The sequence below is a fragment of the Bradysia coprophila genome, assembly GCF_014529535.1.
Source record: "Bradysia coprophila strain Holo2 chromosome X unlocalized genomic scaffold, BU_Bcop_v1 contig_12, whole genome shotgun sequence".
Lineage (NCBI taxonomy): Eukaryota > Metazoa > Arthropoda > Insecta > Diptera > Sciaridae > Bradysia > Bradysia coprophila.
This window is the reverse complement of record NW_023503293.1, coordinates 1,312,114-1,338,919: the sequence shown is the minus strand read 5'-3', so window position 1 is coordinate 1,338,919 and position 26,806 is coordinate 1,312,114. Positions and strand designations below refer to the sequence as shown.

The 26,806-nt window shown below is 32.4% G+C and overlaps 1 protein-coding gene across 23 annotated transcripts in view; it reads left to right on the top strand.

The window, feature by feature from the left end:
- The window catches only part of LOC119067527 (broad-complex core protein isoforms 1/2/3/4/5), a 77,733-nt gene that overhangs the window by 34,829 nt on the left and 16,098 nt on the right, over positions 1-26,806 (top strand). For 2 of the 23 annotated variants that reach the window (XM_037170578.1, XM_037170570.1), the window contains exons 1-8: positions 1,825-3,884; positions 15,954-16,169; positions 20,254-20,442; positions 20,514-20,658; positions 20,746-21,009; positions 21,367-21,601; positions 21,690-21,850; positions 23,276-23,326. In XM_037170578.1, coding sequence (XP_037026473.1) covers positions 15,984-16,169; positions 20,254-20,442; positions 20,514-20,658; positions 20,746-21,009; positions 21,367-21,601; positions 21,690-21,850; positions 23,276-23,326 — 1,231 coding nt within the window. In that variant the 5' untranslated portion in view covers positions 1,825-3,884; positions 15,954-15,983. Of the gene's footprint in view, positions 1-1,822; positions 3,885-4,382; positions 4,635-15,953; positions 16,170-20,253; positions 20,443-20,513; positions 20,659-20,745; positions 21,010-21,366; positions 21,602-21,689; positions 21,851-23,275; positions 23,327-24,638; positions 25,040-26,806 lie in introns of those variants that run through there. The other 21 variants (XM_037170579.1, XM_037170571.1, XM_037170582.1 and 18 more) reach the window with 19 other exon arrangements.

Here is a 26,806-nt window from a genome sequence, read left to right as displayed (position 1 = left end):
ACTTCATTCTTTTAAACATAAATTTCATTGTCGATAACAGTTGACCTATCTAAATGTTATGCATAAAAGACTGTTAAATGCGATACACATAACTTCTTACAATATTATTAGTGCGTACAGTGCCAAAAATAATTTCCACTCAGCGTATTTGCGATACAATAAACATTTTACAATAATTTATCCATGACCTTAACTATAGGTCATTCAATATATGAATACACGTGACATGCCTTGTATTCCAAAAAAAAAAAATTATTCTAACACTGTGAATGGGACAAAAAATTATTTTTAATTTTGATGTCACCCTATAGCAGCACAGTTCAAATAATTCTATGGAAAAAAAAAATTCTGTTCAAACTTTATCGTCATACTCTATACGAATTCATTCCCCACGAAAAATTTTAAGATACAAAAATTTTACATTTTTAATTGTATAGTGCTGAACTCGTTATTTCTGCGCACTTTCATCTCCGCGAAGTAATATATAAAACACAACGATATGGGGCGGTTTATTTCACCACCCGTCGACTGGTGGTTGTCGTATATGTTTAGTTGTTATATAATGGGAAGAGTAGTGTTCTGCACCGTTATCCCATGCTCCAAAAAAACAGTTCCTCCATCCCGAAATATTTTGTGTGTTTTGTAATATTGTATTATACAATATTTTTGAATTGGATTCATATATACGTATATATGCCTATACACGCGGTACATTGTGAAGAGTCGCTATATATATATATATATCTATGCTCTGCGTTGGGGTTGTTATAAAATAGTAATAGGTGGGTTAGAGCGCCATAGTACACAGAACAAATATACACAGAGAATAATGTGTACGATTTGGGTGGGCAATTCGATGGTAGTGAAAATGTAAAAAGAGGGTGAATTACAGCATTCTACGTTATTAAAAGAGAACATAGAAAGAAGGAAAATAGTCAACGGTGAAAATGGGGGACTCTCACTGTTGAATCTATTCCGGATTTTTGAGATATATTCCATTCAATGTGCCGTGCGATGCCACCCCAACTGAGTTCGCTGAATGCTTTATGCTACGATTTGGATATACTTTTTGAGATATACACCTACCATTACACAGAAAGAATAAGGATAAAAAAAAATAAGTTTCATGTATTTGCGAGAGAAAATTCTGTGTAATATCGCATTTGGAGAAGAAAAAGGGAAATTTTTTTTCTTTCTTTTTTTTTCGTTGTAAATATTTTTTCGCCAATGTGTTAGTATTTACATTGGTGTAGTTGCGGATGTATTCATGTTTTTATGGATGGTTTTTATTCGGGAGAGAATGAATGTATTAAATATAGATTTGAAATGCGGTGGGTGGCTGGGTAGGTTGAAGTATTGCCACACGCACTATTTTTTTATTAGTGCGCCGTACTCTTATTACACAATCCCACTTAGTGATAGATATACATACGTATACATACAATTTTCGTTTCCATACAAATATTGTATGTAAAACGGCAACAACGTGTATAGCGATAACTAGGAGCAGAGCAGATGTCTCATGTACCAATAAAGAATAAAACTGACTAAAAATTTTTTGGCGGGGGACACCAACAAAATATACGAAGGGGCAATCATATGATGTTTAGGGTGGCTGCGTTGGGTGATGTGGGTTATATGTGTATATGTAGCCTTCTGTATTCCGCGCGGTGTTTTTCTATGTTATGAAGAACACTCGAATGAGCGGTATATACGTATATACACACACCATACACACAGTTTTATAATACTGCGGGAGGCATATAATAAGTTAGAGTTAAAAAAGCAGTCAGAGTCTGAATAGAATAGCAGTTTTTAGGGGGCGCGTGTAGGCGTTGTTAGAAAATTTTTTGGTGGAAATGGTCCACCGAAAAACTGTGTGTATAATATTGTATTTATATATATGTACACAGCACATTCTACTCCGAGAAAAACATAATCATCATAATATTTTCCAGAGCAAAAGATTGCTAACCGCCGTGCCAGTCAGTCGATATGTGTGAATCCTTAACGGCGGGAACAATTTTTATTTAAATTTGACTAACCAAAAAAAGAGTCTAAGAAGTAAATTGTGTTATATCCGAATATTATACATATATTATACAAACATACCGTCACCGTATATATATATATTGCAGTCGTGTAACAATTGGTAGATTATTATTAACATTAATGTCATTACTCTTATCAATTCACAGTTGATAATTTTGAATTCAAATAAAGAATTGCTGAATAAAATTCTATAGTGAAATCCATCTCATTTATGCACATTTTATTTAATACACACGAATTAAATACTTTTTTTTACGCGGCTCCATATACCTATGGTATACACTTAAAAAATATAAAATGTTGTACCTAAAAAAAATACCGTGTGTATAAACAAAACCCAGTGCTTTGAAGGAAAAAAAATGAAGAAAAATATGAATCAACCAGATATAAATTGTTAAAAGTGCAGTGAGTGAGTGTTATCCACACACGCAAGCAACACACAAAAAAAAACCTCTAAGAAGAGTCAGCTATTGCAAGATAGTGTATGCGAATCTAACATTTTGCCGAAATAAAAAAAAACGCACAAAAAAGAATTCAAAGCCGAGACTTGAGTATTTTTCTACAAAAAAAAGAATATCTACATTTATACCAAATATTATATGTATGAATCTATATTCGTCGTCGTATCATATCGTTTTCGGAGAAGTATACACCATAAAACAATTTTTTTTTGCATATGTGTTGTGTGACTTGGATTTTTTTCCATCCTTCGATTCGGCGAAGTTTTTTTTAGTTAGGCCCCGTTGCTCATAAGAGATAGATATTTTTTATCATTTCGCAACACACACCGAATAAAATTCCCAAAATATTTGTTCTGTTTTTTATATTATAAGTTCATTTCTAAATGTTTAGTCAAATCAAACACTTCATAACTGAAACACCTCACCATTTATAGTTGACATTGGTTACTATTGAACAATATTTTTTTTTTCGGTCGTATATCGGGTCCATATATTTGAGAAATGATAAATAAACGGATTTCATTCAAATTGTAAAAGTGATAACACAACAGTACGATAATAATGTAAACGGAACGGATATCAATAAAAATAAAAAAAAGAACAATTGTGATTCAATTTTATAATAATATCGAACGAAAAGAAAATTCAATCAAAGAGGAAAAAGAAAGAAAAGAAGAAAATAAAAACAACAACAACAAAACAAACTCCCGGTGTAGTTTCCATTCATCCAAAGTTAATTTTTCAAAGGAAAAACAATAAAATATTTTGTTTTGTCAAAGCAAAAGACAAAAATAAAAACTGACAAAACAGGAGAGCATTTTCGATAAATTTATAAGCTCCAAAACATCCAAGCCAATCGAGGCATGTTTGAAGAATTTCATTAAATTTTTGACGGGAATATACATGAAAACAAACTGGGAACGGTCAAAAATTGAATCTTCATTACAAAATTGAGTTAATTATGCTGATGTTATGTGGTGTTACGAACAATAATTTGCGAAAATCGAATATCAATGAATTCACTGACAGTGTGTGACGTCCTACATTAACTACTGTTATGTTGATGATAAACCATCTTTTTTTTGGAAGAAAATTAGAAATAATTTTTTTTGCATTTTAATATAAACAATAACAAAATAAGAGAGAGAGAGAGAGAGAGAGAGAGAGAGAGGAAGAAACAAACAAAAAAAACTCTGGTGTTGTGTATTGGATATATATTTATGATACAAAACGAACGATGAGTGATTCAATAATCGGTTAAATTGGTACGCTGGAGACGTACAATTCAGTGGTGACGGAATACAACAATCGTTAATTGGAGTTAAACTAAGAATAAAAAAAAAATCATCAAAACTGTCTGTTGAGAACAAGGTAATTTTTTCTCTTTTCTTTTTATTTTATTCAATCAACCATGCATCCATGATATTTTTTGTAAAAATAAATTACACTTCTTGAACAACAAAGGAAAAGAGTTGCAAATGTACAGTTTTTATCACGTGTTTGAATTGTTTCTACTTTGTTGTTGTTGTTGTTGTTGTTTGCAACTTGTATGTGTTTAGGCGTTTCGGCACTTTACTGCAACCCAAAATGTTTGTTTATTTAATCGGCACTTCGGTTATAGAATTAAATTTCTAATTTTTGACTGGCCGATCAAATTATATCAAATTGTTGACAATTTCCCCTATATATTTCTCTTTGTTCGTTTCATTCAATTTACACTCTGACTCGTTTGTTGTATTCACTTTTTTTATTTGTCAATATCAATTGTCTTTTGCATTTATAATGACCAACCGGTTGGCACTACTATTTCTATTGTTATATCTATCTGCATCACTATTGAAGATGTTAAGTTGACAGATTTATCTCTTTCGAATTTCGTGTTTACACACTAGCACACAAAATATTTCTCGTTTTTATTTTGGAAATCATTTGTGTGTTTTGACCTTGGTTCACGAATATGATTTTTTTTTTGTGTTTAATTGCAAAAGATAACATAATAAGTACACATAGTTTAATCTAACGAAAAATAAAAGAGCACAAAAAATGTTATAGTTTTAAATGTCGTTAAGTTATTGGCCTATAATGTGATTACAAGAGTCTTATCTTAAAAACCGGCAACGCGTAAGTAAAAAACGTTACTTATACTACACTTTGTTTTATCGTTACGTGGAACTAAATTTCAAATAAAAATTATTCAAATTTTCATCACTTAATCGAAGAAATAGTTATTCTCTAATTTTGATGAATCCGTAATCTAATTTAACGAAAACGAAAAAAAACATTCCCACTTTTAATCAAAAACGAAAAAAAAAAATCGTTTTCGTCATTGCTATGATTAAGCTCTATGCATAATCTTTAATGTTGGGTATTTTGCTGGAAATATATTCACTAATATGACCAATCCGGTAAAATGTACCACAGTTTATAGGTTTTGTCGTCGAAATAATTCAATTGAAATTTCACTGAACAAATTCTTTGAATTCATTTCGAATAACTATGCTGACCAGTAACCGTAAACCGCTAATAATAGTCAACAACGAATGAGGTGTTTGCATGGTAATTTTAGAACAAATTTCCGTTTCATTCTTTAGCTAGAAATTGATAAAGCGATAGACTAGCATTTCTGAATGGTTTATTCATTAAAATAATGAGCAAAAGAAAATTTAGAACATCCACAGAGACAATCATGCAATCGCGATATAAATTAACTTTATGTTAAAACCCGATCAAACTTAACTATTTTTTCAAACTATAAATTCCGTTTACACTTGCGAAACGCAATTTAGCTCTACATTCTAACATTATTCTGACAGATGTTTTTGGTCAATATTAGCACTACAACTAGACGAAATCTAATACTACTGAAGAAATACATTTTTTTCTGATCATTTGTTCGTTCACTTTTTGTGGACTTCTGCTTAAACTCACACTGCCTAAAAATAGAACGGTGCGTCGTAGAGTCATTTAACGATAATTTATCGGTTAGTGATGACTTTAAAAAAAATTGAAACTAAATTTTTTTGCATCCCAACACGAAACTTGTCCTGATCAATTTAAACTGTCATAGTTTTCAACGTAGTTACTTCTTCGTGGGAATTAACCACATTGAATATTTTCCAATCTCTGACCAATGATCCCAATTCATTTAAAATTCATTGATTGACTCCCGTGCAAAAATTTAATTTCATTCAAAATTAACAGGTCGAAATGACTTAGTCTGACCACCTTTTCTTGGCATGCATTTTATAAATGAATCCATTTTTAAATGGAATAACAGCGACAATGTAAATATGTAGAAGTATGTCGATGTCAGTCACACCCCATAGACCGGTTTAAGCTGAACTCAACTAATTTGAAGGGTTTCTAAATTAATTTCCCCTGTAAATGGAGTTGAGATCCGACATATCCAGGTTCATTCTCAATACCAAGTCGTTTATCGACGATCGAAAAAAAAACCGATCACATATAGTCATCAGTTGAATTAGTAACATCTCTTATCATGCCCGAAAAAATTGCATTAGAAATATGCCATTTCTATTTTTTCTCGATATTCACACTTTAGAAATGTTGTCTTATCACTTCGTTACCGTCAAATAATAATAAAAAAAAATGAAATCAATTTAGATAGCATTTGAATCGCTCGTATAAGTATTTCAAAATTCGTCCAACCAAAATTTAGTTCATTTTATCAAAATGCGAAATAGTGATAAATTAATTTGTATTATAATTTACAGAGGGAACATAAAAAAAAGTTTGCGAATAAATCTATTTTTGTAGTTTGTTGCTGATAAGAAAAATGCAGATAAAGTTTTTTTTTCATTCTTTTTTATGGGAGTCAGTAATACTCTGCACCTAAGGAGTGTGCGTTTTATAACTTCTGTATAAACATACCTATACGTCTTTATATAAGCGTCTATACGTAATAAATCTTTTTTTCGTTTTTTTTTTTGAAATTGTGATAATTTAGTTGTTGGAATCGTGGAAAACTTCGATGAATACATCAATTAACGAATATTAATAAAATACCTCGTTCAAGTTGATTGCATAAATATAGAGACGACTGTTTAATCTATTATTATCGGGCGTTCATCAATGCACAAAACATGAAAAATTAATATGAAAATAACTTACGAAAGCAAAACTGATAAACTACACCGACTGTATGCACACATCATATCCCATTCAGTACGTTTATATTTATTTACTTTCTATAAAACCAGTAATGATCATATGATCCGTGCATATTATAACGAAAATTACACAATTGTCTGAGAATTTTACCATAAACATAGTTATCGAGACTCTTCATCTGAAAATTCTATATCATTATGTGGGCATGTTGTGCTAAATCAAAAACGAAACACACATAGCAAAAATGTATTATTTCAAGTCTATCAGACAGATATACCTACAATATACACTCATATATAACTGAGCCATATAGTCAGTTTTATGCATAGAGTGGCGAAACAGTCCAGCTAGCGAAAAAACCGAAAAAAAATAATTTAAACTAAACATTGAACGTCTACCTTAACCTCTAAAAATTCAAACATACAAAACTATAAACCTACAAAACTACATCGAGAAATCACTTTCCCACTCGTTGGTATTGTTGTTGTTGCTTTTATTTTATTTTTCTCTGATGTGTTTGGTCTAGCTAGACATCGTTGCCATACAAATATATTACATGTGAATGTCGTTGCACGGAGTATTTCGAACCATCAACAACGTTATAGAATCAGAATATTGTACTTTTTCTGCTCATATGTGAAATGTTCTTGATGTGTGTAAATTCCGTATGTATAGCCAGACTGCGCTCAGTCGATATATGAGTGCTGCTGGTGTATAGCAGTTTTTTTTTTGCAGAGAAAATGTAGGCCATACGGCTGTCTGCGTGTGTTACACTGTCTATGGATTTTCATGTATTTTTTTTCTTCTTTACACATATATACAATGTGTGTATACAAGTCATAGACTGTGTGTTTTTTTTTGTCTTAAACGTTTTTACGTGACCTGAAGATTCGAGGGTGGTTAGAATGCTTTTAAGAGAATAAAATTATTCCAAATTATATTATTATTACGTAAGAACCACCCAATGTCATCTTTGGTAACAGAACCTTAACTCAAATAGCAAATTATGAAGCTAAAAATTACTTTACCTCATAACTTAAGTGTTATGCGGCTAAGTTTTTGAGTTATCTGAATTGATTGAGCTACGCGCTTCTCGTATATGACTGATATTTAGTACTATCTATGCATTCAAAGTTAGAAAAACATTAGCTAAAATAATCTCGAATTTATCAGGCAAGTTATTAGCACAAGCAGTAAAATATTGCCAGCATAAAGAATAATTATTTTGTTCATAGTTCTTGAGATATTAACATGACCGTCAGCTTTGAATAAATACACAACTGTTGGTCGATTAAATTTGAATTTTGAATCACAGCAAAACCCAGCTCAAGCTCAATTTTGCGAAATCATCTCATTATTATCCACTTGATATTATATTGGTCTCAAAGAACAGCAAGAATGCCGAAGACCAGTTAAGTATAACTTGCCTTGAAGTACTTGTCATTTATTTTTATTTCAATTTTGATCAGCCCTCAAGGCAAGTTAAAATTAACTGTTTCAAGTTGTATTTCTTCTCTTTCTCTCCCTCTCATCATAAGAGTCCATTAGATTTAGGTGAATATGGTTCGCAATGTGCAACTAGTTAAAAAAAAGGTGTCTAAGCTAGGCATGTTAGCGTTCTACTCAAATTCAAAGTTCAAAGGTCTTAACGAAGTGTTTCGCTAAGCTAAAGTACACATCTTTCAAAAAATTCAAACAAAACAGTTCAACAGTTGAACTGTCTGGTATTGAAATATTTTGAGTGATCACAAAACCATTGATTCTGCTACAATTATAAAGTTAAGTTAAAGACATAGGTCGGTATAACATGCCTGAAAAACATAATTCTCCGTGCAAAGCGGGTCCGAAGTGGCCATAGGAGGCGACTCGCTAGTGAGCCTTTAGTAATTTTATTGAATCTGCTATATTTTCACCTTTCAATAGTGGTTTTGGGCGCGTTTTCTTCACTTCAAGCGCCTTCTCCTGTATTTCGCAGAAGCGCCTTTTGGTGGCCAGTCCGACCCTGGTGCATTTAGGTATTTTTCACATTATATGCAGATAATCTCTACTGCATCCTCATAGGTTTGCTTTTGACATTTAAATGTCATTTTGACAGATGGAAAAGACACACTTTAAATCCCAAGTTACAAAATTGGTGCATCATAATCGTTGGGCGTGCCTTTACGAATACTCAAACCTACACGTGGCCTTTACCAATGTATAAAGTTGTCTTTTTATACCAAAAGTATTAGTTTTTGAGTCATACATACAACAGGCGAATACACTTATTAAATGCAAGCAAGAAATAAGTAGATAATTACTAATTGAACCATCACTGTAGTACATTTTCAATAAAAATTTGAGGCATTTAAAAACCGTTTAGATTTCGACGTAAGAAATTCTAGACAAATCTACAGAAAAAAGAATAAGTCAGTAACCATTGCGAGATCTCATACATTTTGTCATCAAGACTCTCACAGTTCTGCGAATTTCGATCATGACTTCGTAGAAAGAAATTTTAATTTTTTTTCCTACATTTTCGTCTTGTATTTCATGTTATTCACTGGTTAAAATCCTGTATTTTATTATACGATATGGTGTTTTGGTATCAAGTTTCGTCAATAACAATGGCATATGGATTTCGAAATTAAAATTTAGAATGGAAAAGCAAACTAAATTGTCTAAATTTTAAGTGCACTCAAACATTTTTCATGTCCACCTGCAATTTATTCAATGGTGTCCATGGCTTCCATTTCAATTGGAAATGGTGCTGGTAAATTGGTTTACCTGAATTGACACAAGAGTCATTCTGCCCTGAAAAAATCGTCTCCGGTTTGATTCGATTGGCTCGTTTAGAGACCTCACTAGCAGCCTTTTACGGGAAATAACAAGTGAAGTCTGGTAGCTTAACGTGATTTCCGAGCCACGCCTTAAAGTATGCAAATACTCTATGAGGAAAGTTAGGTCCTTAGTTGAAATTTCCTCTGAATGTAGGCAATGTCAAAACATCAATGTAGAGATATCTGACACGTGAATCAAATTGAGATCACTTTGGTGGAAGGCTCGTACTTAACGAGTGAATCATCCGGTTCATAGTAGACTTCTTGCAATGGAGAGAAAAAAACTCACTCCAACCTGACAAGAAAGTTAAGACGATCCATACGGTCTATTCGGAATGGTAGTTAATAGTGACATAATTAATCCCTCTAACGAAAATTCAGCACAGCAACCAACGCTCACTTATGAGTGACTTTTTATCGAAAATATGACAAGGAAACCTCTGAATTTTACAAATTTTAGTAATTCTCAAGCAGGGTGAATCAAATTCCCTAAATTTTCTTTATGTTAAACGGTTTTTAAACTTCTAAGGCTACATATTGAGAAATCTGTGGATGTTTAGTGGTTTTCGAGCTTCGGTAAGCCATATTTTTAATGTTAAAACATGTTTCACAAGATAAAATTTGGAAATTTTTGGGATTTTAATTCACTTAAAATAAGCCCTGGTCGTTAGAAAACGTTATCATTTTCGGTTTTTTTTTTGAACGAGAAAGAAGAAATAAGCAAATTATTTGACTGATATGAATAGAGTAGAAAAGTAATGTTGTCACGGTAGTTAAAAAGTCATTCTTCTGCTATCAGTCTTGATTCTTAATACACTGAAATTGTTCTGGAACGTTATTGTGGCAAATAAACGAAAGAATTTTTTTTTATAATTCTCAATAAATTAAACGCCTTAGTGTGTGTCATGTCTATTGGCTGGAACAACCAAATATTGTCATTTGCAGCCATTCTATCGGTCGCTAATATTTATACCAATTTTTTTTTTAGTATTATCAAAAAACAAATAACCGTGCGATCATTGCGAATTTGCTAAGCCGCATACATATCTTTTAAATAACGAAAATGCGAACTAATACTATACATGCCCGTCCGTCGTCGTTGGTGTGTTCTATGTTAGCATGAGAACACCATTCACTATTATTTATTTTTGCTTATAACATACACCACACACTGCATTTTCCATTTGATGTGTTTGTGTAGCGCAAAGGCGATCGACCGTTCGCCCGACACTGTCACTAGGTTAAGGTGAAGGTCACAATCTACTCTTCATGTACATATTTTCCCACATCTATAAATGTATGTAGAGCTCTTTTGGTATGGTACACAACATATATACTATATAATATAAAATGAAATGCGAAATAGATGAGATTATGTCGGTTATGTGTGGCGCGCGGATTGTGGAATGGAAGTTTTGCTTATTTTATTTTATTTTTCATTTTTTTTTCATATGGGAGTAGTTATGTGATGCAGATTTTAAATTATACACGGCATAGCGGCACAGAGTACTCACTAAAAGGCATAAATTGCACGCATTGGAGTTCAGTGGTGCAATGCTAACCGTTTTTTTTTTATTTTGTTTTGTTTTGCTAGTTTGTAGTGTAACAATATTCTGTTTTTTTTTTTGACATCAATTACATTATAGACATTGTATTTAACGTTTAAGCCACAACGGTTTTTGTAACGTAAACAGAACAAGTAAAATAAAAGCACAAGTGAATCGCAAATAGTTAAAAAAGAATATATATATATCGTTATGTGTCTGCTTTGCTATATCGTCGTGTACGTGTACGTATAATATGGAGGAGATAGGTATAAATATATTAAGTTCATACATAAGAATGTTCATTGTAAACATACACGCTTATCATTCAGCCATATATGAATGCTTCGCACATAGAACATAGTGCATGCATTTACATTGCACCATCTCTCGGTTATATAAGTTTGAGTCGTGTGGAAAATATGTATTAAAACGTTGGATTAAATAATGTACAAGAGAAAACCCACATATGAAACGCATGGCCTGTTTCCATATGTGTTTTTCCGTTATGTAAAACTCTGTTCACATATTTGTGCATGCAAAACATTTTCAGTGAAAGTTTTCTTTATATAAGGAAAGTTGTACTGTTTGTGTGGGTGGATATGCATAAATTCGAAACTATTTTCGTTCAAACTGATTTATCAAGGGAGCAAAGGACGGTAAATACGTTCAATGTTGTTTTTTTTTTCACGGAGATATGTGGTTAGCATCAGTCTAACCTGTATAGTGAACACAAGGGGTTGAAAGAGTTTGTTTTCCAAAATATTTTCCTGGAATTGTTTGCCCTTTTTGTAATCTAAGAATTGGCATGGAAGGAAAGCTTTTTAAATCATAAATATTACCAATCGAAATAAATTATTGATACAGGCGGAGGAGGGAGGACAATGAGAAGTCACAATTTATAGTCCAATTCCCTTTATTCATTCCACATTCCACAATCCACTCTCAGACATTTATTTATGTATATTAACATGTCGCATGTGGAATAAATAACAACAATGTGACTTCTTCATTTTCTCTCACTGTAATTTCTTAGTAACCGACTTTCGTCATTTTCTTCGTCGGATATAATGACTGACAATAACTTGAGCCTGAAAATTCCATTCTATTATTCCATTATTTAAATATTTTTGGCACAAATCATGTTTTCCAAATGTGGATTCCATCCGTCGACCTACTTGCAGTTTCATGATGATTATTTGTCAGATGTCATCAATTAAGATTAGATTTAAAAAAGAATTATCTCAACAAAATGCAGCCTAAACCATAAAACGAAAAGATAATTAGAACCGAAAACACATCTGACACACAGCACCAATATTGTCTGCATGACGATTTTATTTCCACAAATATAACTCAGACTAAACTACATTCAACTCAACATATTATATTATAAACATACAACTAACATAACATCATAATCAAAATGAAAGAAAAATGTTTCTAAAAAAAAAAAAAAATTCAAGTGCAACGCATACACAACCACGATTAAAATAGTGTAATTCCAAATCCAAATAACCTTGATTCATTCGCTAAAAGTCATCTAATGCCGAAAATAAATAACTTTAATTTTTTGTTGTTGTGAAAGAGACGAATTAAGTGAAGCAAAAAGGAAGATTGTATATAAGAACGATATTCATAGAGATTGGACTATTTGTCTGGTTGTCGGGTGGAATATGAGAAAAATTGCGCCTTTGTCTGATTGCCATTTATTATCTATCATTAGAGAAATGTAATAAAGCTTGCGCTATAATTTATATAACTACACATGTATACGTATAACATCCATTATGGATGTATATAGTACATACATAATAGTCTATGTATATTATTTTGGATTTATTAACTTCAAACTGAGCTCGAAATCGTTTTCTTTTATGCAATAAATAATTTGTTTCTAATTTAGGAGTGGTGGTGTGCGGTTGATCGATTTCGCCTATATTGTACCTTTGATTTCTATTGAATTGATTGGGCACAGGGGATATTGTAATCATAAAAGAAATGATATCACTAGCTGATAAAATTGTAAAATTATCGAGGAAAGATTTAATTTTACATTTTCCGTGTCATATTCAGACGATTAATACGCTCGTTGGACGACTCATGCATTCGAAACATAAATGTTTAGTTTATGGAATATTATGCTGATAAAACTTACGTTTATGAGAAGAGTGAAATCGTACAGACAGGGCATAATATTGAGAAATATTTCACTACAGTGTGTTCATCTCCAGAAGACACAATTTTAGATTTATCAGAGTTTTAAAAGTCGTTGGTGTTTCCAGTCAATAAAGTTCTTTCGAATCAATGACTTTTTGATGGAAAATTTGAATTTGCTAAGACGTATTGAAAATTTGCGTCAAATAATCTTTGCCTGGGACTATCGATGACTTTTAAAACTCTTAAAAAACTGTCAAATGTGTCTTTTTTAGAGTGAACCAACTGTAAATTTCTCACAAAAATTCACCAAATTTTAGTCATTTTTTAGTGAAACTTGGTGAAATAATTCCCCATATTATCTGCAACCTGTGTGCAGAAGTAGAAGCTTTGCAAAGGGCAGATTCCGCCAATAACGGTATGTTGCGTTACAATTTTTAAAACTGAAAACTCTAGTTTCTAGAAAAAATCGTAGTTTCAGGCATTAGACTGGTCCCTTCTCTATTGCCTCAAAGTGTTAAAAATTTGATCTGAGGTAACTGGTCATACAAAACTATTGCAATTGGCGGAGGTCTGCATTTCAAACCTATATCCTATGGCAATCTCCGGTATCAAAATTTTTTCTCCGCCAATAACACAGTTTTTCCGGCTCCTTCCATCCCCGAACGTTTTGGTTGTCCTCTTACATAACTCGGCGGTTCGCTGATGGTAAATTGTCAGAATATGTAAAATCGTCTATCAACGGACGCCTTAGTTTCTATGGTGAGCGAATAAAACTTGCTGGAGACGATAGAGCGTGACAACCTATGGAACAAATCCGTTATTGGCGGAGAAAAGATTTTGATAGCGGAAATCGCCGTAGAATATGGTTTTGAAAATGCAGACCTCCGCCAATTGCAATAGTTTTATGACCAGTTACCTCAGTCTTACAAATTGTAACTCAACAGACCGTTATTGGCATAATCTTCCCTTGGGTGTTGCAACCTCTTGAGTAGTTTTTCTTGTGCCTACATCTCAATTATGTTAAAACCCATAATTATTACACGAACCTAATTGATTTTACAATTACTTGCAGCCCTTTTTCCACGTCCTATTTGCCAGACACCACGAGGTGTGACGTAGTTAAATTTCAACTCCGAATCAAGAAAACACATTGGTATATGGCGGGAAATTTGAAAATATCGCAAATATTAATTGCAGGACCTATTTTGGAAAATACATTTCCCGAAAGCTAAAATTCGCTGAAAGTTCTAGGACTGGTTTCTAGTACAATTATTTATTTTCCCTCGAAAAATTCGGGTTCACTTTTTTACAGGGAACAAGCATATCCAAGTCCCTTCTTCATCCGTTGTTTCTATTAATATTTCTACAGTAACTTAACTGACACTCTAAAAATATCCTTTTAATTCTGCAATACAACTTGTGGTGAATTGATTCGTCAGATCGGCTATCAGCCGTATATCTTCCGATGTTAAAATTTGAGTTATTTAAGTCCATTAGAAGTATAAGGAATGCCCTTCTGTGAAGGAAAATATCGCTGTATAAATGGGTAGTACACACACAGTACAGGTATACAATAATGGTTCACGTTTTCTTGTGCCTTTCCAATATAAATCAGTATATCAAGATGTACATAAAATATAAGGGTTATCGGTTGTTTTTTTTTGTACATATACATTTTTTAAAGGATAGTATTCCGGATTAAGATTGAGAGTACTTTTGTCTTCCCTTTTCCTGAATTGAATGAAACAGGCTTTTAGAAAAATATAAATAACCTCGTTTCTATTTACGTGACCTGCTTTTGTTAACAGGAAAAGGTTTTCAAATTTAAATTTTGAATTGAAATATTAGTTTAAAGTTGGATACAAGACTAAGTGGCATTTTTTATAGCAAAACGAAATAATCATTTTGTACAGCGCGCTTCTATCGATTTTTCTTTTAATTTCCAATTTCTTCGATATACGACTAAAGACACAATTAAATTTGTCGTCAGGGTTCACTTATTTGAATGTTCAAAGGAAATGTTATACCTCAATTCTTCAAATGAAATTTAAATTCGCAGCTTATTAGTATGCATCAGAAAAGTTTTTTTTTGTTGTTTGTAAACATGTCACGGTTTCTGGTCAATAAAACATTTATCCAAAAACCGACATTTTCCACAATATCTACCAATCGTTTTATCGTTGGTAATGGTCTAAATAATTGAATGTTAATCGGTAGCTTTTAAAACGAACATTTTAATGAAACGAACAGCGTTTGCTGACAAAATTAATACAACCACATCGATTTTAACTCGATACTGTGAGGCTGCAACATAATATTTGACAAATTAAATAAATGCTAATGTTCGTTTTGAATCCATTTGATTTGATAATTACCGCAAATCGATCAGAGTCTATCAAAGTCTGTATGGAGCCGATATTATATTCAATAGCTTCGTCTTCCGTGGAAATATGGTAAAATAGATATCATATTCGGCTCAGAAGCTGGCATATTAACCGATTAATGTGTGTGTTTCCATTCATTTTAATTGTTTCTCTCAAGTAAATTGAGGAAGAATTTTTTTTTCGAGTTCGTTGATGATGCGAAAAACTACTACAAAACGATTCATTTGCAAGCAAGATGAATGAACTATCATTTAATGTATTTAATGTGGAACTTCTCCGGCTTTTGAAATAAAAGCCAATAAAAGAAATTGTAAATTTTTTAAATAAATCTTGACTTATCATACCGTGCAACGTTCAACCACAACCGTTCTAATTATGACAATTTTTCTTCTCATTTTTCAGGAGATTTCGCCGTTCAACAATTCGCTCACAATGGGTGACACACAGCACTTTTGTCTGCGATGGAATAACTATCAAAGTAGCATCACATCAGCTTTCGAAAATTTACGTGATGACGAAGATTTCGTTGATGTAACACTAGCCTGTGATGGTAGAAGCTTAAAGGCACATCGAGTAGTTTTATCAGCGTGCAGTCCATATTTCCGGGAGCTGTTAAAGGTATGTTATCCATTCTTATTGTTAATTGATACCTTCTAGTACAAATGTTCGCGTTGATTGGTTATGTCTGCGCTTAAACGAATTGCAATTCGATTAACTACTGTATAGAGAGAATTGTGTGAGATGAGAGTTTCCTTCACAAGTAATGTTTGATGCATAACAAGACATTTAAACTACTTGATTTACAAACTTATAAAGCACTTCGCGAGCTATCAACTTCTGAGACGCTTGGAATTTTTATAAGAAAAATCTAACTTGACAAAAATACATAATTATCGTCAAGTTGGATTTTCTTGTTAAGAAACCAAGCGTCCCAGAAGTTGACATTTCCTCGAACTACTATATTCTACAGTACAGTTCTCAGGTAGAGTCTTCGTGCTACATGTTTTTGTATGCACATTCATTGTGTTGGAATCTACAATTATGTACTAGTGACAGTGACAGGTTAACCTCCGAGTTCCTTTTCACTAACGACCAATATAATATCAACCTCCCGATGAAACAAAGCTTGAAATTGTTGTTATAAATAGACACATTTAAAGATGACAGAAGTGGGTCCCGGATCTGTTTTCAGTGTACTTTATCCGGTTCGAATAATTGTTTGTCTGCCAACAAAATTCAATGCCATAAAGAGTTCATTATCGGGAAGCGAATTTTTGTGTGTGTTTTAAATACGAATGCAGTCACGTTTTGTTTTAGTCACTCTGTTTGCTCGCATTCAGAAGGAAGGAACGAACTATAATGTGGGGTAGGGGCCGGTCTTGAGTGAAACCATTATAGATGAATTAACTCTACTTTTGTTTCATGAAATTGCCTTGTCAAATGGAACATGTCGTTAATTCGATAGATCATTCTGCGAACATAAGCGACAGTTACTTAAACAATAAAATTAAAGTCTCAACCTACAAAGAATCTCATATTCTGCTGTAATTCAACTGAAAATGAAAAACTTTTTTTTGTTAAATCTATCATGCAACGCCAGCGAATTCCAGCGAAAAGGATAAAATTCTAACAATTGAAATAGAACAAACTATCACCATAATTTGTATAATATATATATTGTAAGCCAACCCAGAAAAGGGGATAGAAAATTTTTTTCCGAAAGGAACTTTTTTAATTGCATTTTTGTTTAACCGTAAAAGCGTTCGCTGGTAAAACGAGTAAATGGGACAAAGATATTTATAAATAATCCAAAGTCTGAACGGGAAAAATGGGGGGAGGATAATTACGAAAATTAATTTCTCTATTAAAAGTTTTATGACAATAACGTGTTACGCCATTAAATTTTTACATTTCAAATCTGCAAAAATTATTTCAAACTATTTTTATTGCTATAATACATATGCTTTTTGAATGGAAAAATACTGCAAGATAATTAGCGCATTGCTACTGTGTAATGCGCTAACATCCAACGTCGTCCCTTTCATTCTGTTTCTACTTCAAATACTGATTTATTTTATAATGCTGGGATGTCTTAGTTATGGAAAAAAACGGAGTTTCAGTGAAATCACATGAATGTTAAATACAGATCACACAAGAAACTTTGTCATAGCGAAATTATCGTCGATTGGTCTCACGATTAACCAAACAATGTCTGGGGAAGGAAATTGCAATTTTTTCATCAAATTAGAAAATTATCGGTTTCAAACTCTACATTAAGAGGCGACGGAAATTACAATAGCGAGAACGAATGAAAAGTTTTAGGTTTGTGAGTTCTTCGACAGTTCTGATCATTAGTCTTCGTTAGTTCAATTCAAATCAAAGCAAAAAGTCATTACCTGACCACTGGGGCAAATCACGTAGATATATAAATCAGAGAAATTTATTCAAATTAATTTTTGGATTGCACACACGGAATTTTGAAAAACGACACAAATTCTGTTTCTGTGTTTTACAGTGTGTTCATCTTTAAAAAGCTCAATTTCAGATTTATCAGAGTTTTGAAAGTCATCGATGTTCCCAGTCAATTAAGTTCTTCCCAGTTTATAGGAAATAGCTTAATTGACTGGGAACATCGATGATTTTTAAAACTCTGAAATATCTCAAATATGTTCCGAACTAAGAAACCCCAATGTATTTGACTTTTTGGGTTCTCCGTATAAAGGTACATAAAAGTAAACCACAAAACAGAAAATGCGTCGGTTTTGAAAATTCCGTGCGTATAACTTTTAGCGCAGGGAGATATGTGAGTTTCAATACCGTTGTTAATAACCTGTCACATATGGCTATTCATCTGTTATCGATATCGACGACGAAAATAATGACAAGCTCTGGGTAATATGGTCCTTTATAGAGTAAAATACATATAAAAAAAAATTGAAGTACAAGATTTCAAATCAACAGATTAAAAATGCTTTGATCGATGGAAGTAATAGATTAAGATAAAAATACTGGTCATATGCTTGCCGTCTGCAACGAGTTAAAAGATATTGACTCCTGAGTACGGACTTATTTGTGAAATAAAAAGTGGGAACTCTTGGAAGTTAAGAAAGTTAACGAGGAAAAACACCCTCTCAACTGTTATAAACTGTTTGAAAAATTTCAAAGACAATACTTCATTAACAGTATATAACAATTAAGACAGTGTTTTTCATTGATAACTTTCTTAATTTCCACTTTTTATCTGAGAAAATGTCTTTTTAGGCATAAATACATCATTGTAGCAATGAGTTAGTACCAAGAGGTCAATATGGCATTGGACTTTTTTTTTAACTATTTTTCCCTCTCTAGCCTTACGTTATCAAAATCCCTATTGTATTTAGTAATTTCTCTTCTCCGTATTTTGCGAGTTTACTTTACTGTGTTTCACTGCTTTTATTGAATGTTTTTCCAGACAAGTTAACTTAAGACAGACGACATCGCTTGAGTGTATAATCTACAAAATAAATGCCTGTCAATGAGTACCGCGTATTGACAAAGTTTTTAACTGTGACCAAAACTCTCTTTTTCGATACAAATCAACAAGCTCGATTTAGACGGTGGTTCTGTAATGAACCCAAATCTTGCCTATTACACATCCAAAAAAGTATATTCAGCACAGTTGAACATTTTTTTTGATTAGAGACAAGTATACAAGTGTGTAACGTAGCAGTATATGCTTACAACTAAAATTCGTTAATATTCAGCTGAGCATCGTTCTTTTCTATCTTGTACATAGTATAGCTAAATAGTCAATAGTAAATCTAAATCCACAAACATTCCATCATTTTTGGAAGCTGTCAAAAAGTACTATCGTAGCGGCACGCTTACAAATTATCTCCAAATAGTTATCTAAAATTTAGATTCACACTCCACCACCTTTCTAATAGATTACCATATTGTCATTTCTTGGCCGCTGGCAATTCGAATTAAACTGAACAATTTAACAGAAACTACTGGTCATACGATTTAATCTGTCGGCGAAACGAATTAAATTCAATTCTCTGTGTGGTCAAAATTTTGTTGGAAAATGATTATTTATTATTCAAGTTTTCCATAGACACTGGCCTCTTATGTGTGTCAAATTAAGGTTGATTTAAACAACACTTTTTTTTAGAGATACCTACTTGCCTTGTGCAAAAATCACTAAACAAACAAAACCGCTAATTGACATGCACATTTTATTATAATCTCATGCAATTTTTAGCTTTTCATTATACATCAAAAAAACGGAACGGCAAAGTTTTCATTGTTGTTGTTGCTGGCTGATGAAATTTCTGCTGTGTTTTTTATATTATTATTTGAGCTCTGCTGTTGTGTATAAATTTCGCTTACATCACGCAACACAAAATGCATTGAATATTATTTGAAGGACACACTTTCTCAATTCAATCTGTGAAATGCATATCAACATCATACAACAGTTTGCCCTACTTTCTCATTTTTAGAGAAACCTGAAAAAAATCATTTTTAAAATGCAATTTTGTCTTTCTCGTCGGTTGTTTTTTTTTCTCGCTGGTTTTTAACATGTAGCTTTAATGCATTTAATTTTTCGTGTGTGTAATTGAGATCCAGTATGACCAGTCTCTTTTTTATTTTAGCAAACAACAAAAAAAAAACAGATTTCATGCGCACAAATAAACATTTCTTTTGAATTATATTGCAGAGTACACCTTGTAAACACCCGGTTATAGTTCTTCAAGATGTGGCATTTACAGATTTACATGCATTGGTCGAATTCATCTACCATGGTGAAGTGAATGTTCATCAGCGATCGTTAAGTTCATTTTTGAAAACCGCTGAAGTGCTTAGAGTATCCGGTTTGACTCAGCAACAAGCTGAAGATACACATAATGTAAATGAAATTAATATTTTTTTCGTTTGGGGACAGTTGGTCATTTCCTTTCTCGCTTCTACCAATTTCAGTTAGCCCAAATACAAAGTCTTGCCAATGCTGGAGCTAGAACTCCAATAAATCCACATCAAAGCTTTACAGACAAAATGGTTGAAGAGGCGCTGTTTCCGCCAGGTGCGTCACCGCCTCATATCAATAATCTTCACACACCTAATGGTAGGACCAATTTTTCACCACTCAATTTCTCCATACATTTCCGGAAAATTCACAAAAAAAAAATCTCCCAAAAAAATTCGATTACAGCTCATTCAGGTGCAACTGTAAATCAATTGTTGAGACGAGCTGCTGCTGCAGCTGCAATGCGTCGAGAGCGAAATAACTCTAGCCATTCGGACGAGTTATCATTGAAAAGACATCGACCCGACAATGGGATACCAGGCAATAATAATAGTCCAGATGTTGTGAATCATATGCCTCAAGTTACTGCTACCGATTTTTCAACTATCAAGCATAATAACAACAACACCCCACCAATTAAGGATAGCGAAAGAATCGAAAATCACTCAGGTATGTTGGATTTACTGGTTGCGCTTTTTTTAGTATCTATCCAAGGATTTGTAAGTGGTGACGTTGATAAGATATCCGGTTATTTGTGTTACATGTTTGCACTTCCACAAAAGTGTAAAGCTGCAATCGTAGTCGCTCGTTTTAGCTCTCCGTTTACTTTACAGCAATAGAAATAGGAAAGTGTTCTCATTGTTTGATCATAGACGGAAAGCTAAGCGGCTTAAGTGCGTGGAGGCCTTTAATTATCCTTCTTTTTCGCATTGACCTTACCGAGTCATTTTTAACGTTACCAGTTGTTGATCCCGTTCGTCACACTAAAATTCAAATTTTTTAAAGAATTTCAATTTTTGCGTCCAGCTAATAACAATAACAACAATCATGGCTCAAATGGAAACGGACTCTCCTCCTCCCTCACCGATAAAGAAAGCATTACACCGTCCCCTCCAAATCGCCTAAATGACGACGTCAAATCCGAACCGATGGAATTGGTTTGTGGCAACAACAATCTGCCGATGGATGAGCACAGTAACGATTCTTCGGGTGAAAATGATCTCAAATACTCTGGCATGGGTGATGGAAAAGGCTCACTGAGGTTAGTATACGAAAATGTCCATCCGACACACAATATGCGCGATGCCATGCGAAACGGAAGTAAGCAGTGGAAAATCAATCAACAAAAGTATTCGTTTCAGTTCGAACAATGACGACGACATCGACAACAGCATACATTCGCACACGGCACCACCTTTTTTAATGTCGTCCGAGAATAAGCTGTTTTCGACACCGGGATCATTTAATTTTTCGATGGCCGCATTAGCCGATCCAGCCACACTTGCAGGTAGAAGATATTTATTTGGCTTAATTTTGACGTGATTTGATTTCGCTTGTTTTGATACAAAATTTCTAACCAAAAACAAAATGTTTAATTGATGTATTCATCATTCATAGTTCCTTGTTTATCGGCGACGATGCATTTTATTTTTAGAGAGATTGGTAAACAACAGAAATAGAGAAATTGTGTTCAGCAACATAGATGGAACTAAATTTAGAAAAATCTGTCTGTAGCTCATTGCTCCATCATACCTTTAAAATGTTGCTGTATTGTTTTTTGACAGAGGATTATTCATCGAAGCACACGATCAATTGAGATTTGTTGAAATCGACAATTATGCTGCATTTTCCATTGCAATCCGATATTCAACACAAACAATGGAAAACTTAGCATAATTGTCGATGTCTGCAAAGCAAACTTGCTTGTGTGTTTCGGGCATTAGAAAATCGAAAGCCTGAAAATCCGAAAAACACACCACATTATGTCCTCCAAACCATGTGTAACAAAACACTTATCTGTTGAGCATTTGTTAAAAAACGGTTAACCTTCTTTTTATAGCTTTTAAAAACTTATAAGCCCCGAAAACAAAGAGAATTTCAGACCGAAAATGAGGGCAATTCGTTTGGGACGGTTGATTTGAGGTAATTTCACTCATTCCGTTCTTGCAGCCCGAACAAAATTATCTAAAAATCAATCCTTCAAAACAGATACATAAATAACTATGATGCACCTCAGCAACATAATAGCACAGCACTGCTCCTAGTATGAATACTGAATTGATAAGTTTCAAATTTGACGGTGATAACAGCTATCGCTTACAAAAGAAACACATTGCCTGCTATGATTTCATCAGCCTCCGAATATTTTCTCTGTTCTTACTAGGAGCAGTGCTATCCTCTGTTGCATTAATCGTTGTATTGGTCCAAAGTACTTTATTAGGCTGACGATGTGTATTATCACACGGCCTGCTGCACTCGATGTCATACAAACCTCCCAGTTTTAAATTGGCCTCACCAGTAACTCTGTTTCGAAAAAAAAAATGTTTTCATTTAGCTGACGTAAGACCTGTCTTACGTGAATTTATTTAAAAATTTTGCTATATAGGCTTCCAATACCACCATATCGAAATATCGGTATTGGTTTTAATTACTTTTTCAGTTGTTTTTACAGTCTTTGAGCCAGCCATTGAACTTGGGATAATTTAATTTTTAAATTCATTTAAAAAAAAGTTATTCAAGAATTTTACGAACCAAATTTCTTAGTAAATGACTGATATGGCAGACGGTAAAAGATAATTCCTACCTCAGACGGTATATAGCAATATATAGTAATCAGTGAAGTTCCGAGCACAGTCTGAAGTCTGAATCCTTTATCATGCAAATAATGCAACCAAAGAATAACAAAAATAATGAAAGAAAATTGTGTTACTTATAGGATTCAATTCTCAACTACAATCAGCTGCTGACCTTGCCGGTTCACCTCAAGGTAAGATTTTTTTACATATTTCCCTTCTCACATAATTTGTTGGTTATTTAAACTTAAATTGATATTAACCGGGAATGAAAATAGGAATTTTTTGTGAAACGGATAATGACCGAAAATTCCTATTTTTGTTCCACCATTAAAGAATAATAATTTTAAAAAAAACCAAAAAAATATATAAAAAAAAACATAAACCGTTTGATATTAGATATATATAGAAGGGGTAGGGAAGTTCTGTAATTTTGAATTAAGAAATGGTTTTTGTTTTGAGTTTGAAAATATTTTAAATTTAAATTTTAAAAATTAACATTCGGGCTGACCAACTTAATTCAAATTTATGCAAAGAAAATTCTATGTGAAAAATTAATTATTTGTCAAATGTTTTATATAAATCCAATATCAAATATGAAAAACAATTTAACATTTTATATTAAAATAAAATTTTTATTTAAAAAAAAAATATTAAATTTTCAAAGAAATTTTTTCAAAACAAAAAAATTTCCGTGAATTGGTTTTTTGTGTGCTAATTTTGTATCGTATATCGTGTCATTTCGTCGTGTATGTGTGTTTAAATTGTGTTCTGCTGCATTATGACGTAAAATTGTTTATAATTATACTATTTCCTTTTTGAAACAAACAAATTTTTTTATTTAAATTTTTTTGTTTTTATTTATTGAACCATCAGTTTACTTCATTTTTACTTCTTCTTATTGATTTTTTATATGAATTCGATTTTAATTTCAATTTACCAAAACAATTTCATCATTTCCTTATTATTATTTCGGTTTTTTGTTTCGGTTTCTTTAAAAGACAAATTTTTTTGTTTTAATTACGTTGCCACAACGTAAGAAAAAACTTTAAAAAATTTTACAATTATTTTTGATAAATTGTATATGTTCTGAAACATATTGTTACATATATTGAAATCGCTTAAATAGATGTGTTTTCATTGTTAGCAAGAGTCAGACTGATTTAGCGATAAAAGCGTCAGATCAATTTCATTTGAAATTTAAAAACAAAAGAACCAAACTGAATTTGACTGCGGTCAATTCAACCAAAAAAAAACTTGAAACGAAAAACGATTCGAAGATATTTGTTCGAACATTTAGTATACTTAAAAAACATTTATTACGTCTGCTAAATTAAAACAAAAATCGCTCTCTCTCTCTCCCTAATCATTCGCATCGATAAAAAAACAATCGAAAAATTCACATTTTCTCAAACTAAACGAACAAGAAATAAAAAAGAAACTCCCCACTCCATTATCCAAACCCCTTTATGTCGAGGCCCTCTAATGCATCTGCCTTATTTGCAGATATCGAGGGCACGACACAAAGGGGATGGTCCAATGAATACGACTACATCGATTCGATCCAACCAACCGCCATAACCATATTAGTGAGCCCCGACCATTTGGCAACAAACGACTACCACACAACCGCAACATCGCCAAATCAATATAAACTTACTAGCAATTTGAATACAAAAGTATGCACCGTATGCAATAAGTCATTTTCGCGTGCCTGGTCACTTCAGCGACATATGACTGATCGTCATTATTACGTTCCACAGCATCTTGAATGTGATGTTTGCGGTCGAACATATCGTTCACGTAATAGTCTGATTAGCCATAAATCACAATATCATGGTGCTGGTGTGTCCAGTAAAGTGAAGGAAATGACCAAATAGATTTTTGGTTTTATCGTTTTTCCTTTTTACTATTTTTTTTGAAATCCAATATGAAAATATTCTTTTACGTACAAAAAACAAAAATATAAATTGATTTTTCATTTAAAGTTTTCTTTTTAATTTAATTTTGATTTAAAATCATATCAAGCGTATTACCTCCTGAGTTTTAATCATTAGCTAGATTTTTTTTGATTAGCGATTTATATCTTACTTCAATCAAATTGATTGGTCAGAGTGAATCCATCTTGAATTGCAATAATATTTTTTAGAAAAATAAAAATGAATTTTTTTTATTTTATGAAATTTGTACCTTTTACGACCACACAATTATATATATACATATATATCATGAAATATATTATTTAATAAAAATATAAAACAAATTATATAATTGATTTAACGAACTGTAAATAAATTACGTGGAATGAAATGCAAAATATTTTTTTTTAGTTTGAAATTACTTCAATTAACTGTGATAATGGTTTTCTTATTATATTTGCTATAAAAAAAATTTGGTTCGAACGTGAATTGGATGAAAATATTAGGGAGACTACGATTTTCACTAAATTATTATTAAAATTGGCGTAAAACTTATGACATTTATAGGCGGATTTATCATACATTTCGTTTGAAGAAATTGTATTTATAACTTTCAATTTTTACGTCAACTTTATGTCAACTTAAGTAAAATTCGCAATCTTCCTATTATATATCCTCTTTCATAAAAAATTCTAACAAATTTTCTCGTCGAAGGAACCTTTACATTCCATAACAATTTTTCCTATCATACTGGACGATATCAAGTAAACAAGAAATTCGTATTAGCACCGTGTGCCTAAGTCGTACCTAGTCTTGGAGAGTCTCTAGCTGTTTTTTTTTGTCTATAAAATACTGATCAAAGATCAATCACATTTCTGGTTTTTGCAATGTAGAGAACTGTGAATACATTACTGTACTGTTCTCGAAGGTCGTTTCAATTTTATTTATTTTTTACGTGGTCCATTCACTGAGTTGAAAATTTTTCACTTCAATTTTTCATAATCTAATATAAAACAAAATATTGAACGGACAAATCACAGTAAACTATAAAATGTGCCTTATCTATTCGCCATACCATTTAAACGTACAATACACCTAATTTCTAATCTTTCATAATTTCGACTTTGGTTTTATGAAGAAGAAAAAAACTGTACATTGCAACAAAAACGCGGTTCTTATCAATTTTGAAACCAAGGTTGTGCCAATAAGTAATTACTATGCAACATTGATATTATATATAAGTTATATATACACCTAATAGAAACTTTACTATCTTCTCCAAAAATAAAATTTTGTTGTAATCAAATTTAAACATTTTTTAAATTTATTCTCTCAACGACTGCAAGAAAAAAATCTTTAAGGCTATCATTACTGATTACACTCTACGATCCGACTCAGTTCAATACAAATTGCGTTTTAACATACAACAACAAAAAAAAAATAAAGAACCGACACCAGCGAAAACGAAAAACTTTCATGTATGCTCCCTAATTACTGCAATAAATTGCAAGATAAAAATAATTAAAACACCACAAAAAATATAGATGAGCTGCTCTATGTAAATTTGTCAGCGTATTTTTTTTTATAAATTCTGTTCTACTTGACATTGAAATTTAAAAGTTCATTACCACCTCTAAGTTAATATATATGCATAATAATGATATTAATTGTTTAGAGTATACATTCGTGGCGTTGGAAAAAAATGTTTGACTTTCGTTAGCGTAGGTCGGGTTCATTTTATAATTAGAAAAATAT